Below are 24,069 nucleotides of genomic sequence, written 5' to 3'. Positions count from 1 at the left end.
TCTCCATCCCCATACATACTTAAAATATTTTACATTCAACACTTTATATTTTAATTTTATATTCAACATTATATTCAACCTTATTATGTTCAGCATATTAGCTTTACTAATTTAACTATTTAATTTAACAATTGATCTATTTTAATATTAATTATACTTAATTCTCCTTAGTTTACAGCTATATATTTTTTAAAAAGCTTTCCATTTTTTTCTGAAATTCTTGGTTTGGTCTATTATGTATATAAGAAGTTAATTTTGCCATTGATGCATATTTGTACAATTTAGTAATCCATTCAGTCATATCTGGACAAGATTTTGTTTTCCATTTTGTTGCATAGATTACTCTCGCCGCTGTCACCATATATTTTAAAAGTTCACTATGATACTTTATTATACTAATTGGTAAAATATTTAATAACATATTTTTAGGGTCCAGCACAAAGCGAAACTTCAATATTTTTTGCATTTCCTCATGTATTTTTATCCACTATTTTCTTGTCCTTTTACACATTTACCACTTACGATAGAAAGTTGCATCTATACATTGACATTTCCAACATTTTCTGCTATAATCCTTACTAGTTTTTGCAATATCCTTAGGAGTAATATACCATCTAAAAACATTTTATGCCCATTTTCTCTTAATATTTGGCGATCTGTAAATTTAATTTCTTTACTTCATAAATTTTCCCATAGACTTATTGAAATATTTTCACCAAAGTTTTGCATCCTTTTAATCATACAATTTTTGACCTGTTCCGATTTTGTTTCATGTTATATACTTTTCCTAACAGGTGTTTTGGCTCTCCACAGATTAGTTGTTCAAACATTGTTTTCTCTCTTAATCGTCCTCCTTCTTTGGATAATCAAAAAGAGTCCAGTAGCACCTTTATGACTAACCAACTTTATTGTAGCATGAGCTTTCGAGAATCACAGTTCTCTTTGTCAGATGCAAGAACTGTGATTATCAAAAGCTTATGCTACAATAAAGTTGGTTAGTCTTAAAGGTGCTACTGGACTCTTTTTGATTTTGCTACTACAGACTAACATGGCTAACTCCTCTGCATCTTCTTTGGATAGTTGTTCTTTAAGTTTAATCACACCTTGATAATACATCAAATATGGGATGTTTTTTCCTTGGGGTTAAATGTCTTCCCATATTTTTATTTTTCCATGTTTGTCCATCGTATATTCATAATTTATAGTCTCCTTTATTTCTTGTAATGTCAATGGTGAAATTGGCGGGCTTAATCTGTTTCTACATTGAAACCATATTTTTAGTAATTCATCTCTCACAATATGGGGGCATCTTGTCTTAGAATGATTTTTAATGATTTCTTAATCCATAAATAATTATGAATTCCTTCCTTGGTATCAATTGTCACCAATTTTATATGTCTTCTGTTTAGATGTATAATCCAATCTGATGTCCAGACCAGACCATTGCGGCTGCTTAACATTTGGCACCACCTTGGCTTTTTTCATCTTGTAATATTTTAACTCTTATTCGAAGTTTTATTCCGCTCCATACAAAATCATTTATCTTTTTCTGCCATTTTAAAAGAATCTTTTCATCTATATAAATTGGGAGCATTTGAAACAAGAAATTCAATTTTGGTAATATTTTCATTTTAACAGCAGAGTTCCTCCCGAACCATGAGATTTTCAATTTTTCCCGTTTTTGCAAATCTTCGATAATGCTTGTCCAAACTTTTTGATAATTATCTTTATATAGGTTATCAATTTGTCCCATTACATTTATTCCCAAATATTTAACTGAGTTTCTGGCAATAACAGAATCTGTTACTTTTTCTATCTCCTCTTGTTCCTCTCTAGTAGTCAAGTTATTTTTGTCTTCTTTTTATTCAATTTATATCCAGAATATTGTCCAAATCTTATTATTTGCTTCATTACATATTTCAGGGAAACATTTGGTTTTGTTACTGATATTACAACATCATCTGCATAAGTTTTCATTTTATATTCTTCTTTGCCTTTTTTGTAAATGGTTCTTTGACAGAGAAAATAGAAATACCTAAAGGAACCCAACAGGGATGTCCAATATCTCCACTAATATTTATTATTGCATTAGAAGTATTGGCTGTGAAAATCAGGCAAGATAAAAGATTTGTTGGAATAAAAGAAGGTAAATTGCATATTGATACATATCTAATGTAAAGTTTTTTAAAATGTCACAGATTTGGTTTTAGAAGACCCTTTTCTGCCTTGATGTATTTTGACAAATGTTCAGTTGCTTGTCTGTTTATAACGGGGGGGGGGGGGGGGACCTTGTTTTGAACCCATATTTCCACTAGGTGGCAGTACGACCAAATATTTCTTGCACAAATGTTAAAAAAAACCGATATGTGCTTGGGAGGGAACCCAGTAAGGTGCATTTTGAAAGGAGCAAAGGTAAAGGAACTGAGAAAAGTTCAGGCCAGATACCTCATTTAATATGAAATTGCCAAAGGAAGCCAGCTGTAAACTAGCCACAATTGTCACAGGAATGATTGCAGGAGAAAAGAGTGATGGAGGGTTGTAATTCTAAGTCCAACTGCACTTCTAACCCCACCCCCCATCCCACCCTAAACCAACAATGGCAAATGCTGAAATATCCCAAACTGTCTTCTGCCCCCAATCCATTTGGGCAGGGGGAGACAATGAGAGCAGTTGCAAAAGTACAATGGATGAGTCATAGAAAGTAAAATGGAAATAGCTGCCAGCAGATACGCATTGTTCATTTTCACATCATGCAATTCACTTGAAAATAATAGCTGTTTCCTGCAGAAGATTATACTGTTCTAACGTACTATGCCGCAACAGGTGCTGGAAACAGCAGACCTTTGATTTCCCCTGCTCTCTCAGACAGCAACGTGTACCCTGCTACAACAATGAGACATAATGTTGTAATGCTCTTAGTTTCCCAGAACACTTCACCGTGGGTTATTGCCAATTCTCTGTTGTAGGCTCATTGCCATTGGAATGGACAACAGAGCATCAACATAGGGATTCCTCTATTCTCTGCTCCCTATTCTCTTGTGCCTGCCAAACCCCTCCACCCAAACCACTGGAGAGATTTTTGCCTTCTAAAAAATTCATAGTAGAGAGTCGCGACTGGTACCCATTGGGACTGATGGTAGCCAGAGCCAAAAGTAGGCAGAGCCAAATATGTCTGGTTCTGTCTACATGCTTTTCCCTTCCAATGATACTTTTAAAAATAGAATTAAACACTGCATCACAGTTCCTAAACGCTTAACTGATCCCTATGCAGGGGCCAAACTAATTCAGCTTCTCCTTTTGCTACTTACTGTGTTTGCAACATCAGAAATGCCCAACGTAAGAGAAATATCCTGCCACATTCCACCATCACTCTTTCCTAAAAACCCCTATTCAGCGCATTAATCATAAGTTTTATGAGACAGTGTATAAGCCAGAACTCACCAAAATTTTTCTGTTTCCACAGGGCAAACATGGGGAAACGGAAGATAACAGAATAAAGAGGGTACCATCATGTGGATGCTCTGAAAAACCCCAGGGTGGAGCAAATCTTCTGTGTGGATGCAACCAAGGATGCTCCGTCTGTGTGATGACATCATGTGCAGTTTCACTCCATATTGGTTGGGAGAAAGAAGAGCTGATGATGTCCTCAGATCTATAGTCTAACATCTGCATATATACAGGCAGGGCTCATTTCGAGGGGGAACGCACAGGAATGCAGTTCCGGCAGTTCCCCAAAGAGGTCACATGACAGGTGGCCCCGCCCACCTGACTCTCAGCCATTTTGGGCCCGTTTCGGCCTGGATTGGGGCCGAAATGGCCCGGATTGGGCCTCTCCCGCTCAGCAGCGGCCTGATCCTGACCATTTTGGGTCCCTTTTCAGCCATTTTCAGCCCCTTTTTGCTGATTTGGGCCCAATTTCAGCCCTGAATGGCCAGGATTGGGTCCAAAACAGACAGGATAGGTGACGTCAGGGGTGTGGCATATGCAAATCAGTTATGCTAATGACCCACTTCCGGCGATGTCAAGGGGCATGGCATATGCTAATGAGTTATGCTAATGAGTTCCTCCAGCTCTTTTTCTACGAAATGACCCCTGTATACAGGCAAGCAGGAACCTGAGAGCTGACACATATTAGCAGCAGCAGGCTCACTGAAAAGATCTGGTGTAGACTAGATAGCCCAGGTGAGCCTGATCTCATCAGATCTCAGACGCTAACCAGGGTTGGCCTTGGTTAGTAATTGGATGAGAGACCTCCAACGAAGACCAGGGTTGCAGAGGCAGCCAATGGCAAACTACCTCTGTTAGTCTCTTGCCATAAAAACCCCACCAGGGGTCGCCATAAGTCAGCTAGGACTTGAGGGCACCACACACACAGAGACTAGACTACCTTAAGACTACAAGTGAGAGATAAACAAATTAAGCATTCTATCATGCCAAAACACACACACACTTGTAGGTACAAAATTATTTGGATATCCCTACATGTTTGTTTCTGTTGTTTAGAAAGCAGTTGATGGGAACCCAAATCAGACAGAGAGGGGAATTTAACCGTTTCCCCCCATGTAATTTTACTCTTGCAAATCACGTACACACACCCCTAAATGGCATCTGAATGTTCTCCCCCACAGGGCAAGTATCGTGGAGAGAAAGGTATTCCGAAATGGAAAAATGACACTGGGGAAAAGGTTTCAAACAAAACAAAATACCTCTGCTATGATCCCTATCCAATTTCTTTCCCTATTGTTGCTTTTAACGTAAGACACCATATGGAGATCTGGTAATGGATCCCCCTTGCATTGCATCTTATTTGGCCTTAAGCCTAGCTAACTATCAGGTTAGATTAACAACCAGTTAATTAACAATCAGGATGCAGTAACTGGAGACCATTTCCCTCTATGTCTCCTCTTTGCCTTAAACAGGGTTATATTTAAACTGGGAAAATCAGAAATCGCTTCTAGGTCAAACAGCTTCTGGAATCGGTCCACAAACTGGTTTTCTTTCTCCAGCCTAAATCTCATGGCCCAGATGATGACAGTATCTTCTTTACACAAGTGGTCAAAGGTAAGGAGGAGCTCATCCAGGTAAGGGTGGTGGTAGACGACGTCAGCAGCCAAGATGTAGTGAAAGTGGCACAACGACCTGGGGAACTTCTTTTCCAAGTCAACCCCCCAAAATAGTTCTTTCACCTGAGGCTGATGTTTGCATCGCATCTTTGTGTTTCTACAAATGTTGTACTGAAGATTTCCTAGCACTTCAGGCAGGTCAGTGGCAGTCACGTGGGCACCTGGGAAAGAAGGGAGGCACAGAATTGTAAGTCATTCTTGTGGGATAATTTAAAGAAGCAGCAGGTATGTCTTTTGCAGAAACTCTGTCCTTATTGATAACTGCTATCAATAGTTAAGAACTAGCACGACTGAACCCAGCAGCTATTAAGAAATGCTTAGGGTCTCACTACACAATACATTTCTGCACGGGCCGGCACTGGTTTTAACGTGCTCCCTGCAGACACACTTCAGCTGAGAAGAACTGCTTCTTTTTTTAAAAAGGAGAGCTCACGCAAGCTCAGAACAGTGCCATAGGGGGAGCAAAGGTTCCTGCCCTCCTCCCAAGGCTGTGCACAGATTCTCCATGTGGATCAGCAAAGTCGGTAAAATAACTCCCCTCCATGAGCTGTTTTTGTGCAGGAAAATGGCCTGGGGGAAGGCAGGAACACTTCCTCCCCTTGGGGTGCCATTCCGAGCTTGTCTGCGTTCCCTTTTTAGTGCATTCCCCTGCAGAAATGTATCGTGTAGGGTGTAGCGTAGTGAAAATATGAAAAAGAGCTGAGACAGTCCAATCCACATTCTTCAAAAAAAAAAAAAAAGAATCATTTTCATGAATCGTTTTCTGAAATCATTTTATATGTCTATAAATTTCTGAAAATGATATTATTTGAATAATTTTATGATGCGCTTGCTTTAATGGATTATGTACCAATTAATGTATATGATTTTGGTTTTATTTTGATACTTGCGCTGATTTTGTATGAGTCAATTTAAATTTTGTAATCCTTTTTAAAAATAATATTAAATAAAAAATTAAGAACATTGATCTACAATTCCCCTTGTTTTCATTAACAATACAATTTTTGCAAGTTATATGTAATGCTCAAAATGTGGTGCATCCTAGATTCTTCCTGCAAAAATGTCTATGAATGCCCAGACACTCAGAGATATACTGGTGAATGTTGACACACTAGTAAATATTTAAAAAGGAATTATCTCACCTTTTTTGGACATTCACAAAATTCATCCAGTTCCAGGACAGCAGTAGATGCTACTCACCAAGGAAACTAGCCACTATCGAGACCAGGCCTGTCCCTGCTCCAATTTCAATGACATTTTTGTCAACCATGTTATACGAGTTCACATTCATTTCCAAAAAGTGGCACAGAACAAGAGCCTGTGGGAAGTGGGGAAGTAGATTAACATGGAAACGGTAGTGAAAAGTAAACAAGAAATGACTTCATTATCAACAGCAGCAACAACAATGGCTGTAAGCCCACCATGGCAGCGGCCACCAGGAAAATTGCTGCAACAGCAACAACACAGCCAGGGAAATAGGAAGGGAAAACAAGGTTGCAGGCACAGTCTGAAATTCCTCTGAAGTCGCATGAAACTGCTAGATCTCATAAGGGTTTGTGGGAGCTGATGGGGCATGAGAGGCCTAGGGTTGCCAGCTCCAAGTTGGGAAATTCCTGGAGATCTGGGGGGGAGAAACCTGGAGAGTGCAGGGTTTGGGGAGGAAAAGGACCTTGGCATGGCATAATTCCATAGAGTCCACGCCCCCAAAGTAGCCATTTTCTCCAGGTGAACTGATCTCTGTAGCCTAGAGACCACTTGTAATTCCGGGAGATCTCCAGCCACTATCTGGAGGCTAGACAACAAACAAAAGGAGGGAGAAAGCCCAGGTACGTAGGACAACTAAAGCAAGAAAAAAAACGGGGCGAGAAAACACTTCTCAAACAATCGTTCAACACTTAACAATATTGCATATTTAAATATTTAAATTTTTATATTTTCATATTTTGACTGTGCAAAGTGCTAAAGTGTTAAGTGCAAGTACAATAAATATACATATAAATACAATAAATAAATACATAAAATTAATTGAGATCACAAGTCCATGTTGTAAGAACTCCAACTGGTGAAAAACAGAGTATTGGTCACTTTCAATGGGTTTCCTTTTATCCACAGGTTGAAGACCATCACAGAGGAAAACCCTAGGCCTGCTGCACTGGGCTAGAAACAGGCCAGTTAGGAAACGGGCAGCTCTGCAAGCCTCAGCACTTCGGGCAGCCCAGAGCATGAGGGATGAGGGAGCTTCTGAGGGTAGGAGCACGGATACCCATGAACTCCACACCACAATACTGCCAGAAATAGAACCTGGGGACCGTGTTAGGAAAAGAGACTGAAGGAGAAAAGGGTCTAGTTAAACAGGGGGCATTTCCAAATGGATCCAGGTTTCTGTAAATGATTGGGTATCACTTAGTAGTACGCCACTCCTGATCCTCTCACTAGAGTCCTGACTCTTGGAGCCTGCCAACAAGTCCTAAGGGAAGAACAGAAGCTACCTTAGGGGTAGGGGCAGTTCAAGGTATTTGGTTACCCCGAGCAAGGTGCGCCCATTGCGTCCTCCCACATTGCTGCCAGAAAATCAAACACATAAACTGTCCTTTTGGTGGTGGTGGTGGTGGTAGTGGAGGAGGAGGAGGAGAAGATTTTGTATGTCTGTGCACGTATGGATAAGAGGCAGACTTTGCCCATCTGGGAGAAAAGGATATAATTTTAATATTAACATGAGAGCATTCCAGACATTATTCCAATTCTTAGCTTAGCAACCTTTTAAGCCTCAAGGGCTGACTCAGCAAGCTACCATCAGTGCCTGCTGAGCTAAAATAAAGTAGTATAATTATCTTATAATTTCTTTTCTAAACTGCCTGTTCCCATTATCTTTTTGTGTTTACTGATAAAATTAGCTTTGTTTAAATGATTCTAGACACAGCTTTAAAATACTACACACACTTAGATGCTCTGTCAGGCAGTGTGCAGATGTTCCTTCAAAACAGGCATAGATTTTTTCATCTGCTAGATGAGTTCTGTTAATGATAGGATGTATTGGAGGCCTCTCAATCATTGGGTTGTCATAGGTTGGAGAAGACTTCATGGCACATAACACAGAGAGAGAGAGAGAAGTTCTACTACCACCTAGCTTTTGTACCTCAAATGCTGAAATCCTGCTGTTCTACTGCAGTCCGACACGGCTACTTACCTGAAACTATGTTGAATTCATGACACTTTTGTGGCCACCACAGAGTGGCGGCTGCCATTTTAAAGTGATTTAAAAATGTTGTGAGGGCTGGATCCTGACTGGGCATGCAGTATGGCAGGCTGAGGCACTCTTGGCCTTGCCCCCATCAAGTGCTGAAATGGTCACAGCCCTGCAGCTATTTCAGCACTTGAAAAGGTGCCGGGGGGAGGGGGGACAAGAGTGCCGCACTGCTTGTGGTATTTTAGAATCATAGCAGCTACAAGGATGCTGTCATGTCTGGTTTGGGTCTGGAAAAACTGATTTGGACTGCATTCAATCAGAGGAAAGGGGGAGATTGTGCATGTTTTGAATGCACTTGAATGATGGGTTTACCCTGAAAATTATGTACGAGTGGATACAACCTAGCATTAGTGGCCTGAATAGGAGTAAAGAAGAACTGGAAAGACTCCATTCCAAAAAGGAGTGGAGGAGTCCTTGATTTGCTTTCAAATAATATCCTCCTGACCCATGTCGCTAAAGAGGTCTCCCTACCATGGAGAAGAGAGCTTATAGAGGGTTGGTAGGGACTATATCAGTGTACAAGACATTGCATAAAAGGTGTGGTAAAACACCCACAAACAAGACTGTGGCAACTGTGGCTGTGGAAGTGTTAGAGCTGACAAGAAATTGGTAAGACAGTCAGGGGGCGGGGGGAGTGAATGACTTCTGTAATGTCCCTTTAAATCTCTGCTGGAGAGAAAGTGTTTCATTACTCTTTTATGCTGATGACATTACTTATATCCTATTCACAAGTTGGCCTTAGAAGACTTTTTAAAAAGTTCAGCTTCTATTGTTAGAACAATTTATTGAAAGTCAATTATGACAAACTAAAATAATAGTTTTTCATAAAAGGCCCCATTTTCATAAACGGATGATGGATAGGAAACTGTTAGAACAAGTGTCCTCTTTTAGATATCTCGGGGTAATTTTTCATAGTTCTTGTTCCAGGTTAGAGCATATCGAGTATGCAAAGAGGAAATTCGAAAAAGCTATACTCAATATCCTTACATTCTACAGAGCAATGGAAAGTTAGAAATCAATAGGTCCAAGGTTAGAAATCTATAGGTCCAGATACTATATGGTGCTCCAGTTTGAGAGACTGGTAACTTACAACCATTGGAAATTATTCTGAATAAGTTTACTTGTATGTTATTGGCAGTCCCTAATTCAACACCAGCAGTAACTAGATCAGAATTGGCCCTGTTGCCAATATCGGTCTCAGCTCATAAAATTATTTATTTATTTACTTAGTTATTTATGTCATTTATAGTCCTCCTTTCTCACTGAGACTCAAGGCGGATTACACAGTGTGAGATTAGTACAGTCAGTTTCAAGGACATTGCCATAAACAATGCCATAGGATAAATAAACAACATTTTACAAAGACATAGCATTAGCAAGAATCCAATACAGAGTTGAAGAAATGCTGAAACAGAATATAAGCAATTCTAGGGCTGACATCAGACCACATGAAGCACAAGTAGCTCATAGGAGCACATATTTAAGACAACAGGTAGTATGTAAGGCAACATTGTGGTGAAGTCTATGGTCCTGGTCCTTAAGTCATTAGCCAAGCATCTGAGACCCCCTCCCTACAATACAAACGCCTTTTTGAATAATTTGGTTATTATTAATTATTGGTTGAAAATTTGGTTTGGGTTAACCATGGCTTACAAGGAAGGTAAAGCAATCCGTGACGGAGTTATATATTGAATTTGGTAATTCGGATTTTCAGAACACTATTTAAGAGGACTTGATTTCTTTGCAGCAAAGCAATTAATTAAATAAAGGCTGCTAGAAATAAGCGTTCAGGTGTATGATGCTGTTAATTACCTTGAGAATAGCTCCCCTTTATAAGCAACTTGCACGTCCTTCTTCAACTCTTCCATCCTATCTTACTGAATTACTTATTTCCAAGCATAGGAAAACATTTACTAAAGCACGGTTGGATACCTTAAAATTAGTGATGATAAGAGGCTGTTATAACACAATCTCATATTAAGAATGTGTCTGTACTTGCTATCAGAATTCTTTTGAGGATCTAGGCCATGTGGTCTTTTACTGGCCAAGATTTGCATTAGAATGTGAATGATATCTTGGGAATATTTTACTACAATATCCAGGGAGAGCGGATAATGAGAGACTAATTATATTACTTGCTGACAAAAGTAAATGGATAACGATGCAGACAGCAAAGTTTGTTGCAAGGGTGATAAAGGCCTTATCAAAACCAACCGTTGCTATTGTGGCTGATGGATAAATCTATTTATTTTGTTGACCAGGCAGGTAGCCCAAGCTCATCAGATCTTGAAAGCTAAGCTGGGTTGACCCTAGTCAGTATTTGGATGGGGGACCACCAGGGAAGGCCAGGGTTGCTACACAGAGGCAGGCAATGGCAAACCACCTCTGAATGCCTCTTGCATCGGAAACCCTGTGGGGTTGCTATAAGTCAGCTAAGACTTGACAGCACACACAGAGAGAGAAACAGGACTTTTCAAAATCTTCAGTCAGTTACTCAAGAAGTAATCTTAGAAAAGGAGGACTGTAAAGAAAATAGGAGAAACGTAGTCAAGGAGGCCTACGAGCAGCATGGAAGATGGGAGTTGGTGAAGGAATCAAAGAGGTTCATCAGTAGATGAACTTACACAAAACAGCAAGTGTGAAGACTGCAAGGAAAGGTGGCAAGGGAGATTTTATCAGGGACAGAGAAGAAGGAAGGCCATTTTCACACATGAGGGAAAATATGGAATGAAGCCGCCTCAAGGGCAACTGTGGATCTATCTGGGTTTGGACCAATGGCCATACCTGGAGTGCAGGAGGCTGGGAAGGAGATGCCCCTCCATCTTTCATCAAGTGCCCAAAAGGAACTTCAGACGCATGAGACAATCCAATGAATTTATTCTTCACCACTACAGCCATAGCCAACTCACTTCCCTCATCTCCCATTGACCCCTCCTCTTCCTCCATCTCCACTGGCCACCCCCAGTTCATCCAGAGCACAGTCTTTAAGGCCTGGCCCAAATACCAGACCCATGCCCTACTTTGCTCCAAACTACTGACCTGCCACCAAACCAAGAGAACCCCCTGCCTGGACAGGGTGGCTCCCGAGAAGGCAAGCCATCCCCAACTCAAAATAGGACTGCCTGGACTGGACACGGGTCACTCTGCTAGTCCTTGGGATGCTTTTTGATGCCTCCTGGCCCTCAGGCTGAGCTGGTTCCCATACCAGAACAAGCCCTTTCTGTCAGCTGGGGTGCCTTGGGCCCAAGCTACAAGTGATGAATGATACCTGAACGGCAAGTGAACAGACTCACATGTATTCCTCACTGTTCACTTTTGCAGGTGGAGTGCAAGTGAACAGGGAGGAATACATGTGAGTCTGTTCACTTGCCATTCAAGTGTCACTCGTCACTTGTAGCTTGGCCCTTGGTGTCAGGCCGGCCACTCTAACGGCTAATGTGGGTCACAGCATCAGCTGAGAGTGCAGGATATCAATATGTTAAATAAGCTGTGTAACAAGAAGCAGCAGCAAGAAAACCAAGGATTACTTGCTCAAGTGTTTAAAAGGTTCTCAAGTAGCTTTCAGATAAGAGGCTTAAGGTCATTTGCTTAACATACTTTAAGAGCAGAGCAGTCCAGTCCCCACCTGAAGCTATTGCATCTGCACTAAAGTCATATTCATATAAACACACCAATCAGGCTTATGCCCATTGGGCCCGGAGCACGCAGGTTACCTTTTGAATGGGATGAACATCAGAGGATGCATAAATATCAGAGAATCCTAGAAATGTCATAAGTGATTGATGCATGGTAAAAAAAAAAAAGGTAAAGGTAGTCCCCTGTGCAAGCATCGAGTCATTACTGACCCATGGGGGGACATCGCATCACGACGTTTTTTTGGAAGGCTTTTGTTGGGGTGGTTTGCCATTGCCTTCTCCAGTCATCTACACTTTACCCCCAGGAAACTGGGTACTCATTTTACCGACCTCAGAAGGATGGAAGGCTGAGTCAACCTTGAGCTGGGTACCTGAACCTGGCTTCCAACATGATCAAACTCAGGTCGTGAGCAGAGCTTGGGCTGCAGTACTGCAGCTTACCACTCTGCGCCACGGTAACCCTGCTCATAAAACACAGTGAACACACATATATAATCCATGTACACTTGATTGTTCTTTATGCAGATGCTGAATAATTCTCCTGTTACATTCAATGCATGTTCAGCTGAACATGTGTTCATACATTTATCCAGGCACTGGTCCCCAGTTTCCTTTGTAAAGTGGCACACACATACGTACAAGTTGCGCGTGGGTTCACTGTAAGACGTAAACAGGGCTGCTGAGACAATGTCCTTCTAATCCCCCTTTGCTTAAGCTCCAGATAGAGTCAAGTTTTCATCAGGATTTATGTTTACAAGATTTAAAGGGTAGAAATCATACAGAACCATTGATAGTGCTTTTGTTTCTGGGACCCAAGACCAAAAATGACTACAGTACCGACGGCCAGACCACAGCTCCATAACTGTCAGTGGCTTCCGTAATCTTTATCTCCTGTCCAACAAAGTGGAATCCTTCCCAAGCTTGGGTGGTTATCAGTGAAGGAGAAAAACGCCTTCTCATGATTTCTGCGACTATCTGCTCATCTCCGTTTTTTCCTAGTAATAAAACAATGAAAAGAGTGCATCGTAATAACAAAGTGAGGTAGCCAAGCTCACCTAAAGATAGCATAATGAACTCATCACTGTCCTCTCTGCGGACTGGCTGCCCTCTTAAATACCAAACTGTTTGAGTTATGTTACTATCCAGGAACGTGGTGAATTGTTTAGTGTGATATATGTAGCCCACTGGAGCTGTTATCCATCGTGATTTCTATTTATAAAGTTGCAATAATAGAATTTTATTTCTTCTTCGCTCAACTTCAGCGAGACTCAGAAACCAATTAGAAAAGTTACAATAGTGTAATAAAGAGAAGACAGGTGGAATATTTCTCAAAGTAGCCAAGAACAAGACTCTCCCCTAGCTACCCTCCGTGCACAATCTTGCATGTTCTCCTCAGGTCCCAATGGTTTTGCAGGCATTTGCCACTACATCATCCTTTTGGGTTGGTAGTAGCAGACCCCAAACAGCAAATAGGTAGAGGATGTGTGCTACCTTAGGTTTGGAGGCCAGACAGAGTTTGTTTGATCCAAACTGGAGATGTCAGCACGGGGGGAAACAGTGGAAGTAATTTATGCTTATCATCATCTCTCGGTCCTTGAAATGTGGGCAGCTCAATTTATTCTTCCATGTCTAGCCAGGTACAGCCCTTTTTGCCCTTCCCTTCCCCATTTTGGGGGGGGGGGGGTTGCACAGGGGCACTTGGCCCAAAAAGCTCACCTACCCCTGATTCTTTAAACAATTAGGAACTTAAGCTGATGTCCCACTAAAGATTCATCTCCAAATTATCTCCCCAAACAGGGGTGGAAATGCTTCCTAAATTATTCAAGTGTTTTTATTTCCTGAAAAAATATTATTTTCCTTATTTGCTTGTCTTTTACTTGCTTGCTTCAAGATTCATAATTTAGGTCATTATGTTGTTTAGTCTTGATAAATTATGTTGTTTGTGGTATTTTTTTTTTAATCTGGGAGCTGCCTTGAGCAGGTTTCTGGAAAGGGAGCATATAAATTCCCTAAATATAATAATCCCTTCTCTAAGGACTAACATGATCTGACCTTACCTGTGGAGCAAGAGAACCAGGGAAAGGGCAAGGCCTTAAGGTGAGGAATCCATCTATGCCCTCAAGCATCCTGCTGAAGTGCTTTCAAGCAGCTGCAATTAGCACAGCCACAGAAGCCTTAGACAACGTGGTGATACGTGCCCTGATTTAACCTGGCTCTTTGACAACACGAACACATTCTTTTTAACCTAGAAATTACATAAACTTCTTAGCAGCAAAAGCAGTCCAGGAACTGAGAGGTATATGAAGCAGTAGAAAACCAGTATGGCGCTCCAACAAATAATTGCCCAAGCATTCATCACTGAGCACGGTATCTCTAAGACCATATGGGAATCTGGCAGAGAGATTGCACCAATACTATGACATCATTTCCAGTGTGATCTCATTTATATCAATGATATCATTGTCTTGGGCTCACACTCTAACATTTGCCCAAACTGGATGAAAGCTGTCCTGTCGACTGCCAATGCAATGATGTCAGTTCTGGGTGACATCAGAAGTCATGTTATGCTGTCACTGTGACACCACTCCCATTTTTCCTTGTATTTCTCCCCCATCTCTGCTACCCAGCTGACCAGCAGCAGGCAGAACCAGTGGAGGGGGAATATCCTTATGCACTCACTCACCTGCCATCTGAACTGGTGCAGTCCACACCTAGGTTTATTACTTCACAAGACCACTGAGACAGCCATATTTCTTTTTCTGCACATCCCAACAAGTTATCCATACTTCCATAGCTACATATCTTTGTATAATAAAGTTGGTAGTCTTGCCACATTGGTACTGATCTCTCAGACTGTAACTTGAATTCCAGTATGAGATCACACTGGAAGTGATGTCATAGTATCAGTGCAATCTCTCTGCCAGATTCCCATATGGTCTTACAGATACCGTGCTCAGAGATGAATGTTTGGGAAATTATTTGTTGGAGCACCATACTGGTTTTCTACTGCCTCATATGCAACTCACTCCCAAAAATTGCAACTGGGACTCATCCACCCCCATTCGCTGTAATTATGCAGAAACTCCATCTGTTCTCAGTGTGATCTCCTTCAGAGGAAACTTTTTGAGCACTCTCAGCTCCTATAGCTCACAGTGAGCAGCTCCTCAAGCCTTCTTATCAAGTTCTTTGAGATCTGGGATTCAAGAGCATTTGCAAATTGTCCTGTGACACCCTTCTCCATCTGATCCTCAACCTATTGATCATAATTCAAATTGAAGTCAGGGCCAGTTCCAGGTTTAGGTGGATTGGTTGGAGAGTGCTCAGCCCCCCCCCTCTACTAGCCCCCCTTCTTGCCCATCCACCTGTGCATCCTTCCTTTGCCCACTCACAAGCTCTCCCACCCCCTGTAGTCACAGCTGCCCACACTGCCTGCACACAAGATGGGTGCAGCTAGGAGTGGTGCTGCTATGGCTACCATGATCGCTTATGCTTTGTGCGCCACCCACCTGCCCTTCTCCCTCAGTGCTAAGCAGCATATGCAGCTTGGAACAAAGGTGGCAAAGCACTCACAAGCAGACAATGGAAGGATGTGAGTGCGGGCATCACAGGACATGCATGAGAAAGGATTCAGCAGCACCAGGTCCAACCAGAACTCACGCCCCCTGACAGCTGTCCCCTCTGTTGGCCCTGCTGCAAAGAAGGGTATTGTTTGCTAGTCTAAGGCCTGAACAAAAATGCCACAATAATCTAACCTAGATATGATCAGAGCCTGGATCACCGTAGCCAAGTCATGCTTTTTAAGAAACAGCCGTAGCTGGCATATCAACTCAAACTGATGAAAGGTGCTACATGCCATAGAGGAAACCTGAGCGTCCAACTGTAATCCAAGATTCAGCAGCACCCAGAAGCTCTGAGCCTAAACCTTCAAGTGGAGTGCAACCTCTCCAGACCAGGACGGGTTAGCTCCACAACCTTGAGAAGCTTCTCCATCAACCAACAGGCTTGTCCATACTGAGCTGCAGTTTATTGGCCCTCAACCATCCCAGATACCTATTCAGGACTTCCACCTGTCTCCACTGTTAAGGAGAAGTAGAGCAGGGTGTCTTCTGCACAGTGGTGACACCTCCCTCCAAATCCTTAGGTGATCTGTCCCAGTGGTTTCATGTAAATATTAAACAGCACGGGGAACACGATAAAGTCCACAGGGCCAAACAGCAGTCCCCCAAGCACCGCCTCCTGGAATCAGTCAGTCAAGTAAGAACAGGCCCACTGAAGGACAGCAGCCCCAACCCCTACTAAGACACCAGAATGAAGACAGACGCTCTAAATATGGTGGGCGAAGCCTTGAAAATATCTTCTGCTCTGGCAAATCAATGGTTCAAAATGCAGTGAATATGTATTCAGATCACTTCCACATTTCAGAATGTATACACGGTCTTCATTCTAAGAGTATGGTTAAGAGGGCCACAATATTTATCATTTACGTTAACTATAGCTTGGATCCTACAGAAGACTTCCGCACGTGGAAGGAAGAGGGTGATTTTCACTGATTTCTGGTCCCACTGAAGGATTAAGATTCCAGCTCTTGTTGTTTCTGGGGCCCCTCCCCCCGCCCAATCCTTTCCATCAGCAGAAATGTTTTTCAGGTTCCAAACTTATATATTAACAGGAACAGACATGGCACAGTCCCAATGGATGGAAATGTATATAAAACCAAAGCATGTTTATTTATTCAGAACATTTATATGCCACCTCTGCAGAAAGGTGAATCCTGCTAAAGACCTGCCATTCCTTATTGACTACTTGTTCATGTTAGTAGTTTTAGAGACATACTAATCAAAATTATGCATCTTAAACAAATTATGTTGGCGTACAGAGGAGATTTATCCCTCCATCCCGTTAACTTGCGGTTGGCCATTATGACTTCTTTGGAATTAGAGTACCTCATATCTACAGGAGACAGATTCCAGTGGGGCTATCCATGTGGGTCTGGGGCAGCAAAAACAGAGGAAGAATTTTCTGGTTATTTAAAGTTCATTACAGCCCAAGTTCTTGTGAGCTGGAGACTACTGTAAGATCTGCATGAAGCGAAGTTTAAAAGATTTTTATGCAGAGAGAAAGGAAGCAATAACTCCTACATGATTATTTTGTCTAAAACTATCACGTTTGCATTGATCTTATTGTTATCCCCTTTATATTACTCTTAAAAAGAAATTCCCCTGCCTTACAACTGGTATACAGCCTCCCTTCTCCAGCCTAGTTCCTTTAGTACAACTAGAAGTATTGCAGAGTCCTGGCTAAAAATACCCCAGGTCACACTCATGATGACCTCAGTTGTCCTCAGGAGTTTACTCACCCTGCTAAGGACACTCCTTGTGTCGGAGATGGATTGCACTGAAGCTCTGATACAGCACATATAAAACACTATGCCCGTGTCTGAACTAGCAGATTAAGGAGTTAGTGTGTGTGTATATTCTACACCAGCCTCTCAGGCCCCCTACCAAAGCTACATAAATTCACTAGTTACCTTATTTAGATTTGTCACTCTATCATAGTCTCAGAAACTGCTAAAGGTCCACCTTCTACTCTTTCCTGCTTCTATTTTAAGGAAACCAAAAACTGCTAAATGCTGAGTTCACATTAGCTCCACCTTGTTTTATTGGCTCTGGTTGCATTCTAAGAAGCCACCCCACAACTGCTTCTGGCGATGTAACCAGGAAACTGCTTCCACGCATGTCTAATACAGTTGCTAAATGGCTGGGGGCGGGGGGGGGGGGGATGTCCTGTTTTAAATGAAGAATTGAGAGGTTGAAGTTTTTGATGGCATGGAGGTTAAATAATGTCATCTGTTAAATTGCTGCAGATCAGACTGATATTAAAGCTAGAAGGACCACTTTAAAGACTAGCAATCCTCGTACCTCCACATCCATGGGCGTATGTCAGTATGTGGGAACATCTTGTTTACAGTGGACAGCAATCAATCTGGAAGATGCTGAAAAAGCATGCTAGGGGTAAGCAGGTCACATTTATTTAAATAAGGCCATATGAAATTACACCCTGTCATGATTTTGAAGAGCCAGGCATTTGAGATGTTTCCTTGCAATGGTTCTTTCTTTTTTAATCACACACACACACAATACTGTGCAACTCTTTATTATAAGTGCATAGCTCATCCTTATATTTATCTGTAACTATGAGTATACCACTCAATACTTAAGTTACAGAAGCGGTTTGTGATTATTTGAACTTATACACTGTAGGTGTGATGTTGGCACTTATATGTACCTATCTATATTTACTCATAAATTCCCTAAGAGTAAATAAGCATATATTCTTGGCAAGCCAGCAGCATACATAAATTGATTTATTTGGTTTATACCCCCACCTTTCTACTCAACAAGGAGCCAGAGTGGCTTAGTCTGCTGTCCCCTCCTCTATTTTACCCTCACAACAATTCTATGAGATAGGTTAAGCTGAGGGTGGTTGCCTGACCTAAGGTCACCCAGCAACTTTCCACAGCAGAGAAGGTATTGTAGTGGTTAAGAGCGCGGGACTCTAATCTGGAGAACCAGGTTTGATTCCCCACTCCTCCACTTGAAGTCAACTGGGTCACCTTGGGTCAGTCACAGCTTCTAGGAGCTCTCTCAGCACCACCCACCTCACAGGGTGTTTTGTTGTGGGGATAATAATGACATGCTTTGTAAACTGCTCTGAGTGGGTGTTAAGTCGCCCTGAAGGGCGGTATATAAATCAAATGTTGTTATTATTATCCAAGATTGTAATCTGACACTCTAACCAACATACCACACTGGCTTTTGTAAACCAGGGAGGACAAGGGGAGAATATTTACCTTTTCTCTGTTCTGGCATTTGAGATAATTCATCTGATTCAAAATGCTTGGGTTGTGACAGTTTTGAATCCATTTCATACGATGTACCAGAGAGGCAGGATATATGTCCTAGAAATGAAAACAGGGGGAAAAACCAACCTAAAAGAGGATCTATAACACAGCCAAGACAGATATAGAACCCATGGCTTTTCTTCGTCAATCATTTAATCAATTAACAGCCTAGAGCAAATAATGTTCCAATGCCCTGATTGTTGGTAGGTATGGGTAGCAATCTCCTCAAGTCTAAAATATTTCTAAAGTCAGGCAATTGCATGTCACAGTCATAGAAAGACAGCGAGGCAGAATGAATGAACTTCACCTAGCTCACTTTCTCTAACATGCAGCTTCTCACTGTACCAGCAGTTACTTACAATGTCCTATGAAAAATCTTGAAACCCTCTGAGAAATAATAGATTTATTTATAAATTGTGTGAGAGTGTGTATACATAGACAGTGAAATGTTAATATTTGCATACAAATGCAGACAATCCCAAATAATAATCCAAAAATAGAAACATATTTTCCCACTTTTTAGACTTGTACAACTGAATGCCTATTTTTCACATGTCGGTGTCTATCAATATTAGAGTCTCCTGGCATTTCAGACATCCACAAATGTTAAGATTGGATCCAGCAGATATTTCCACTGATGGAAGGGGGGGGGGATTTTTGCTCAGTCCCCCACCTGCTGCAGGCCTCCAACTTTCTCAATGCCATTCATCAAGGAGGTTTCGGCCCAAGGAAAGTGTTTGGGAGACATTTTGGAAGGAGCAAGTGAGGAAGTTCTACTTTATTGATGGAAAACTTTTCCATCAGTTGAAATTTTCCAGGGGATCCATCCAACCCTTTGTATGGGATTGTTAAAACTCCCACATGTGAGTGTTAACATGATCTGAATTGTAGACATTCACTACATTCTAGCTGTATCTGAAGAAGTGAGCTATGACTCATGAAAGCTCATACCACAAATTTTGTTAGTCTTATAGGTGCTACTGAATTCTTGCTCTTTTCTACTGCAAAGAAGTTTTCACAGTAGTTTAGAGCACCAGAAATTTTTCACCATTCCCAGGACTAGTTAACTGACCAAGGCAACAAATTAATTTGTAGAAGGTACCTGTTAGCCACAGATGTTTATTTAGGGTTGCCAACCTCCAGGTGGTGACTGGTCATCTCCAACTGGTCTCCCCTGGAGAAAATAGCTGCTTTAGAGGGTGGACTCTATGGCATCATATGCCACTGAGGTCCCTACCCAACCCCTACCCTCTCTAGGTTCCACCCCCCACCCCCAAACCTGCAGGAATTTCCCAACTCACAGCTAGCAACTCTAACACGAAAGGACTTGCTTGCCTGCTGTGCTGAGTTAAACAAAGACACAAATGACTGACTGCTGAAATGGTAGTTATTGTGGAATAAAACTGTATTAAGCAAGCATTCCCCAAACAGCTATTCATTTTGCTATGTGTTCTGTCACTGAAATATTCCCAGCAATTTTGCACTAGCTATTTCCTGTGGTGGCAGTGGGAAATTATTATTTTAAGAGCACTTACACAGCTAGTAAGAACCCAAACAGTTCCTTGTGATAGGCGTGATAGGTGAAGCTTGATTCTATGCCTGTCTACATTGAATTCACTGAGACTTACTGGCTGGTGAGGGAGCGTTCAGCTACAGCCTTGATTTTGTAGAGGGGCACAGAGGGAGCTTGCCAGGTAATCTTGCAACTCCTTAAGTGACAGCACTTCTTAGCTACACAATCACTCATGCGCATGAAAGGTATCATAGCCTTTTACAAACACTTACTTTGATAGCATACCATTATCCCAAAATAACCTGCAAGACTCAGAAAGGTTACCCAGTTGACTGGCTTTTTGTATACCTTTTTCCAATAACTGTACTACTACTACTTCAGACTGGAACAATTCCTTACCTAAACATGCAATATATCCCATGAAAGGTTTGAAGGCATTCAGAGGAATCAAAACTGTACTTTAAAATAAACGTTGTGATGCCTAGAATCTTAAAAGAATATACCAATGGATTCAGTAACATACCTAGTCTCTTTTTTTTCTTCCAGATTTTCAGAAATGGAGACTATAAATCCGCAGGCTCTCTCTCCCAGTACTTAGTTCATGCCCCAGAGGAAAAAGCAGTAAAGTTTGAAACATAACCTCAGCAGCCCATTATGATGAATGAATAAATCCTGACGGCTGCAGAATGAACAAAGTGGATACGCCCTGTAAATTTCATTGGGAGGACAAATCTACCCTCAGCACGCTTACATAAGGGGGAAGGCGAGATATCCCAAGTGACAGATGTCATGTTATACAAGACATACACTTCACCATCCAGCTTCAAATTAGTATAATAAAACACAGCAAAAAACACACATCCTATTTCTGATTTTTAACACTCCCAAATAAAATATTTTTAAAGAAAACTTAGAGCAGCAATAAGAAAGCTTTAAAAAAAACATTAAACATTGTTTGTTTCACACTCTTGTGATTTAAAGGGTGAATATGCTATAGTTTGGAACACACTTCCTGGTTCAGTACATATCTTCGTTCTTTAGAAAAGTTTTATTTTGAAATGGGGGGCAAGATGTTTATTAGCTTTTGAGATCCCAGAAATTATTACCTGACAGATTTTTTTAAAACTAACTTGAACAAATAAATTACTGAAGAAGTAGCAAATCCTACCAGGAAAGTGGTTTATAATGAAAACTGGGACTGTTAGTGGACTAGGGTTACCAGGTGCCCACCGGTGGCAAGCAAACTCCCAGGGATTTGCCCCCTTATCTGCCAATCGCTGAGTGATCGATGGAAGGGGGCAAACTCCCAGAGCATGCCCACCACTGGTACACATCTCAGGAGCGCGCACCATGAGCACGCTCCCACCCCTCTCGCTGGCCGCAGGAGCCCCAAACCGGCCAAATCGGAGCGCAGGAGCACTTGGCGTGGTGACATCACATCCGGAAGTGACATCATCATGCTGCCGCCAGAGTGCACACACGCTGATGTGCACATGCGAGGGGAAGCTCCAGGCCCCTATCCTCCCGCTGAGAGGATAGAGGGACCTGGCAACCCTATAGTGGACTCTCCTAGAAGTATTTGAATTTCAGGAACATGAATATTCCGTTTGCTGTGCCAGCTTGAAGTGCAAGGCTGAGGGCGGGAACAGACAACAAGGAGACCAAGTGTGGAGATAAAAAGCCACAATTTCTATTGCTTACAGCTTACTGGCAAGTTCCTGGTGTACTTGAGATTGCTGGAGATGGTGGCCACCCTGGGACCCCTGAAGGGGATACAATCCCGCCCCCACCCCCAGAAAACCCATCTCAAGAAAAGGAGGTGGCCTCTCTATTGGGGTAAAGGTCCAGCAAAGGATGGAGGGTCACCTTGCAGATGGTAGGAAATACAAGCCCCAGGGCCAGTCGGGGGAGACTGTTTTCTGGAAGAGACCAGTCAGGCCCCAGCAGACTCTCCTCTTCCTTGTGGACAGCAGTGGAGGGGGAGGGTTCCCCAAAAGGGCTGTTGACCACCTCAGGACTGAGGGCATGTGAGCCATGGGTGAGGTTTCTGACACTTACTTTGGTTGTATTCCCAACAGACCTGCTGAGCCTGCTTGTGCCTGGGGCCCCATCTGCCTGCCTTAAGGGTACAGCCCTGCCCTTGATGTAAGAGCCTACCAGCCCCAACCAAAACTTGTGACTGATAAGGTCCCAGCGAGTGCTGGTGTTATGAGACACCTGCTTGTGAAACGCATCATCATAATCCATGGCCACGGTGTCCCCGGCGAGTGCTTGTGCGCACATGTTCTCCAGATGGTTAGAAAGCTGCCACCCCCTCTCAGGGTAGTTCACCTGCACAACCCCCATGAAGATAGTATAGCCCTCCAACCAATTAGCAAAGGAGCGCTCTGCCTCCTCCCCTTTAGATCCCTTCTTGTTTCATTTGTAAGGAGGTGCATTCTGCCCACCCTGCACCTCAGGACATACTAGGAAAAAACTGTTCACATAGAGCTCATCAAGGATCCTCTTGCGGACCTTGGAGGCCAGTGAACTTTCAGGGGATGCTCATCATCCCCATAGGGAGTTGGAACACAGAGGCATCCCACCTCCCTCATTCAAGCAGCCTCAAGCCTGGAGCCCCCTTTGCTCCCACTGGTCCTGCGCTGAACGGCCCAAGCCGACAGCCCGGGCACATGGGCAGCCCCTGTCCAGTAATCGTCGGCAAGGTCCCCCTCTTCTCCCGTTGAAGAGTACTCACCAGATGATCCCGTGCTGCCTGACTTACCATGCCCATGTGGGAACCTTTGGCTGGACTGCTGGATCTACTGCTAGAGGGTGATGGGCCACGCCTGGACCCTTTTATCCAACCCGTCCCTCTGGCAGCCTTACGGCCCAGGAAGGGGCCTCAACAGGCCCTGGGGCAGCAGCCTCCGCCACAGCCCTGGATACGGAGGTGCCCAGCTCTTTCATCCTCTCAGAAAGGAGCTCAAGGCCCTAAAGAGCTGTTGTACGGTGCAGCTTGGAGGAGGGCCTCTGTGCTGGCCTGGCAAGCTGCAAGCTCCCTCCCACCTTGCCCGTGGCTGCAAGGTAGCCCAGCCCAGCAGCCATTGCTCCCCTGTGGAGGAGTTGCCCAACTGGAGGCCACTGGCATTGGGCCCCAGCCCCATGCTAGGAGCCTGCCCTCCCTGGCCTTTTGGGTAGCATGGACAACCATTGCACACCTGTTTAGTGCAGCCAGGAAAGTGCCCTTGCAAAGTGCAGATCCTAGGCCAGAGCCTCGAAGCTCCCTCTGCTGCCCCCAAGTGACGAGGACTGTCCCCACACCTTTGCATCCTACAATGAGCGCCCAAGAAGAAAGGAAGCCACTCCCTGGGGCATCACCCCCGCGCTGCTGGTCAACCCAACAAGGCTTCCCGCAGCAGCATCCAGGCAAGGCTGGGTCCATGCCTCACTTCTGCTGCACACTGCCGCCTCCTGCTTTGCTGCCTCACTGCAGCTGCTGCCAAAGTCACTGCCACAGTGCTGCTGAAGTTACCACTGAAGTCATGAGCCCTGCCTGGGAGCCGCTGCTCCCTGCTTGCAGTAAATCACATGTGGGCCCAGGGCAAACCTGAGGGGAAACTAGGCCACCTAGGCCCACCCGCCCCAGCTGATTGGCCAGCCGGATCTTT

The 24,069-nt window shown here is 43.1% G+C and overlaps 1 protein-coding gene across 2 annotated transcripts; it reads right to left on the bottom strand.

Annotated features, from left to right (window-relative positions):
* Nucleotides 1-1,003: 1,003 nt before the first annotated feature.
* Nucleotides 1,004-21,028, bottom strand: LOC129325987 (protein-lysine methyltransferase METTL21E-like). 2 transcript variants are annotated; one of them, XM_054974034.1, is made up of 6 exons: nt 20,943-21,023; nt 20,009-20,080; nt 18,856-18,963; nt 12,843-13,000; nt 6,324-6,441; nt 1,004-5,284 (listed from the first exon to the last, which is right to left on the bottom strand). In XM_054974034.1, exons 3-6 carry the CDS (start codon nt 18,926-18,928, stop codon nt 4,863-4,865), a joined length of 771 nt encoding a protein of 256 aa, XP_054830009.1. In that variant the 5' UTR covers nt 18,929-18,963; nt 20,009-20,080; nt 20,943-21,023; the 3' UTR covers nt 1,004-4,862. The 2 variants fall into 2 exon arrangements, with proteins under 2 accessions (XP_054830009.1, XP_054830010.1); XM_054974035.1 differs by lacking the exon at nt 20,009-20,080 and having other exon boundaries at nt 20,943-21,028.
* Between the last annotated feature and the right edge of the window lie 3,041 nt (nt 21,029-24,069).

Source organism: Eublepharis macularius, chromosome 3 (genome assembly GCF_028583425.1).
Source record: "Eublepharis macularius isolate TG4126 chromosome 3, MPM_Emac_v1.0, whole genome shotgun sequence".
In the NCBI taxonomy this organism is placed as follows: domain Eukaryota; kingdom Metazoa; phylum Chordata; class Lepidosauria; order Squamata; family Eublepharidae; genus Eublepharis; species Eublepharis macularius.
The sequence above is the reverse complement of the archived record's forward strand: the minus strand, read 5'-3'. Positions and strand labels throughout refer to the sequence as shown.

Bases quoted from the DNA above. Each gene is read 5' to 3' on its own strand.
- LOC129325987 (XM_054974035.1), bottom strand. From the start codon at position 18,928: ATGGATTCAAAACTGTCACAACCCAAGCATTTTGAATCAGATGAATTA. The intron at 6,442-12,842 runs GTACTGTAGTCA...CACTTCCCACAG, and splicing joins GAGCTGTGGTCTGGCCGTCG to GCTCTTGTTCTGTGCCACTT. The intron at 5,285-6,323 runs GTGAGTAGCATC...CTTCTTTCCCAG, and splicing joins GATAGTGGCTAGTTTCCTTG to GTGCCCACGTGACTGCCACT.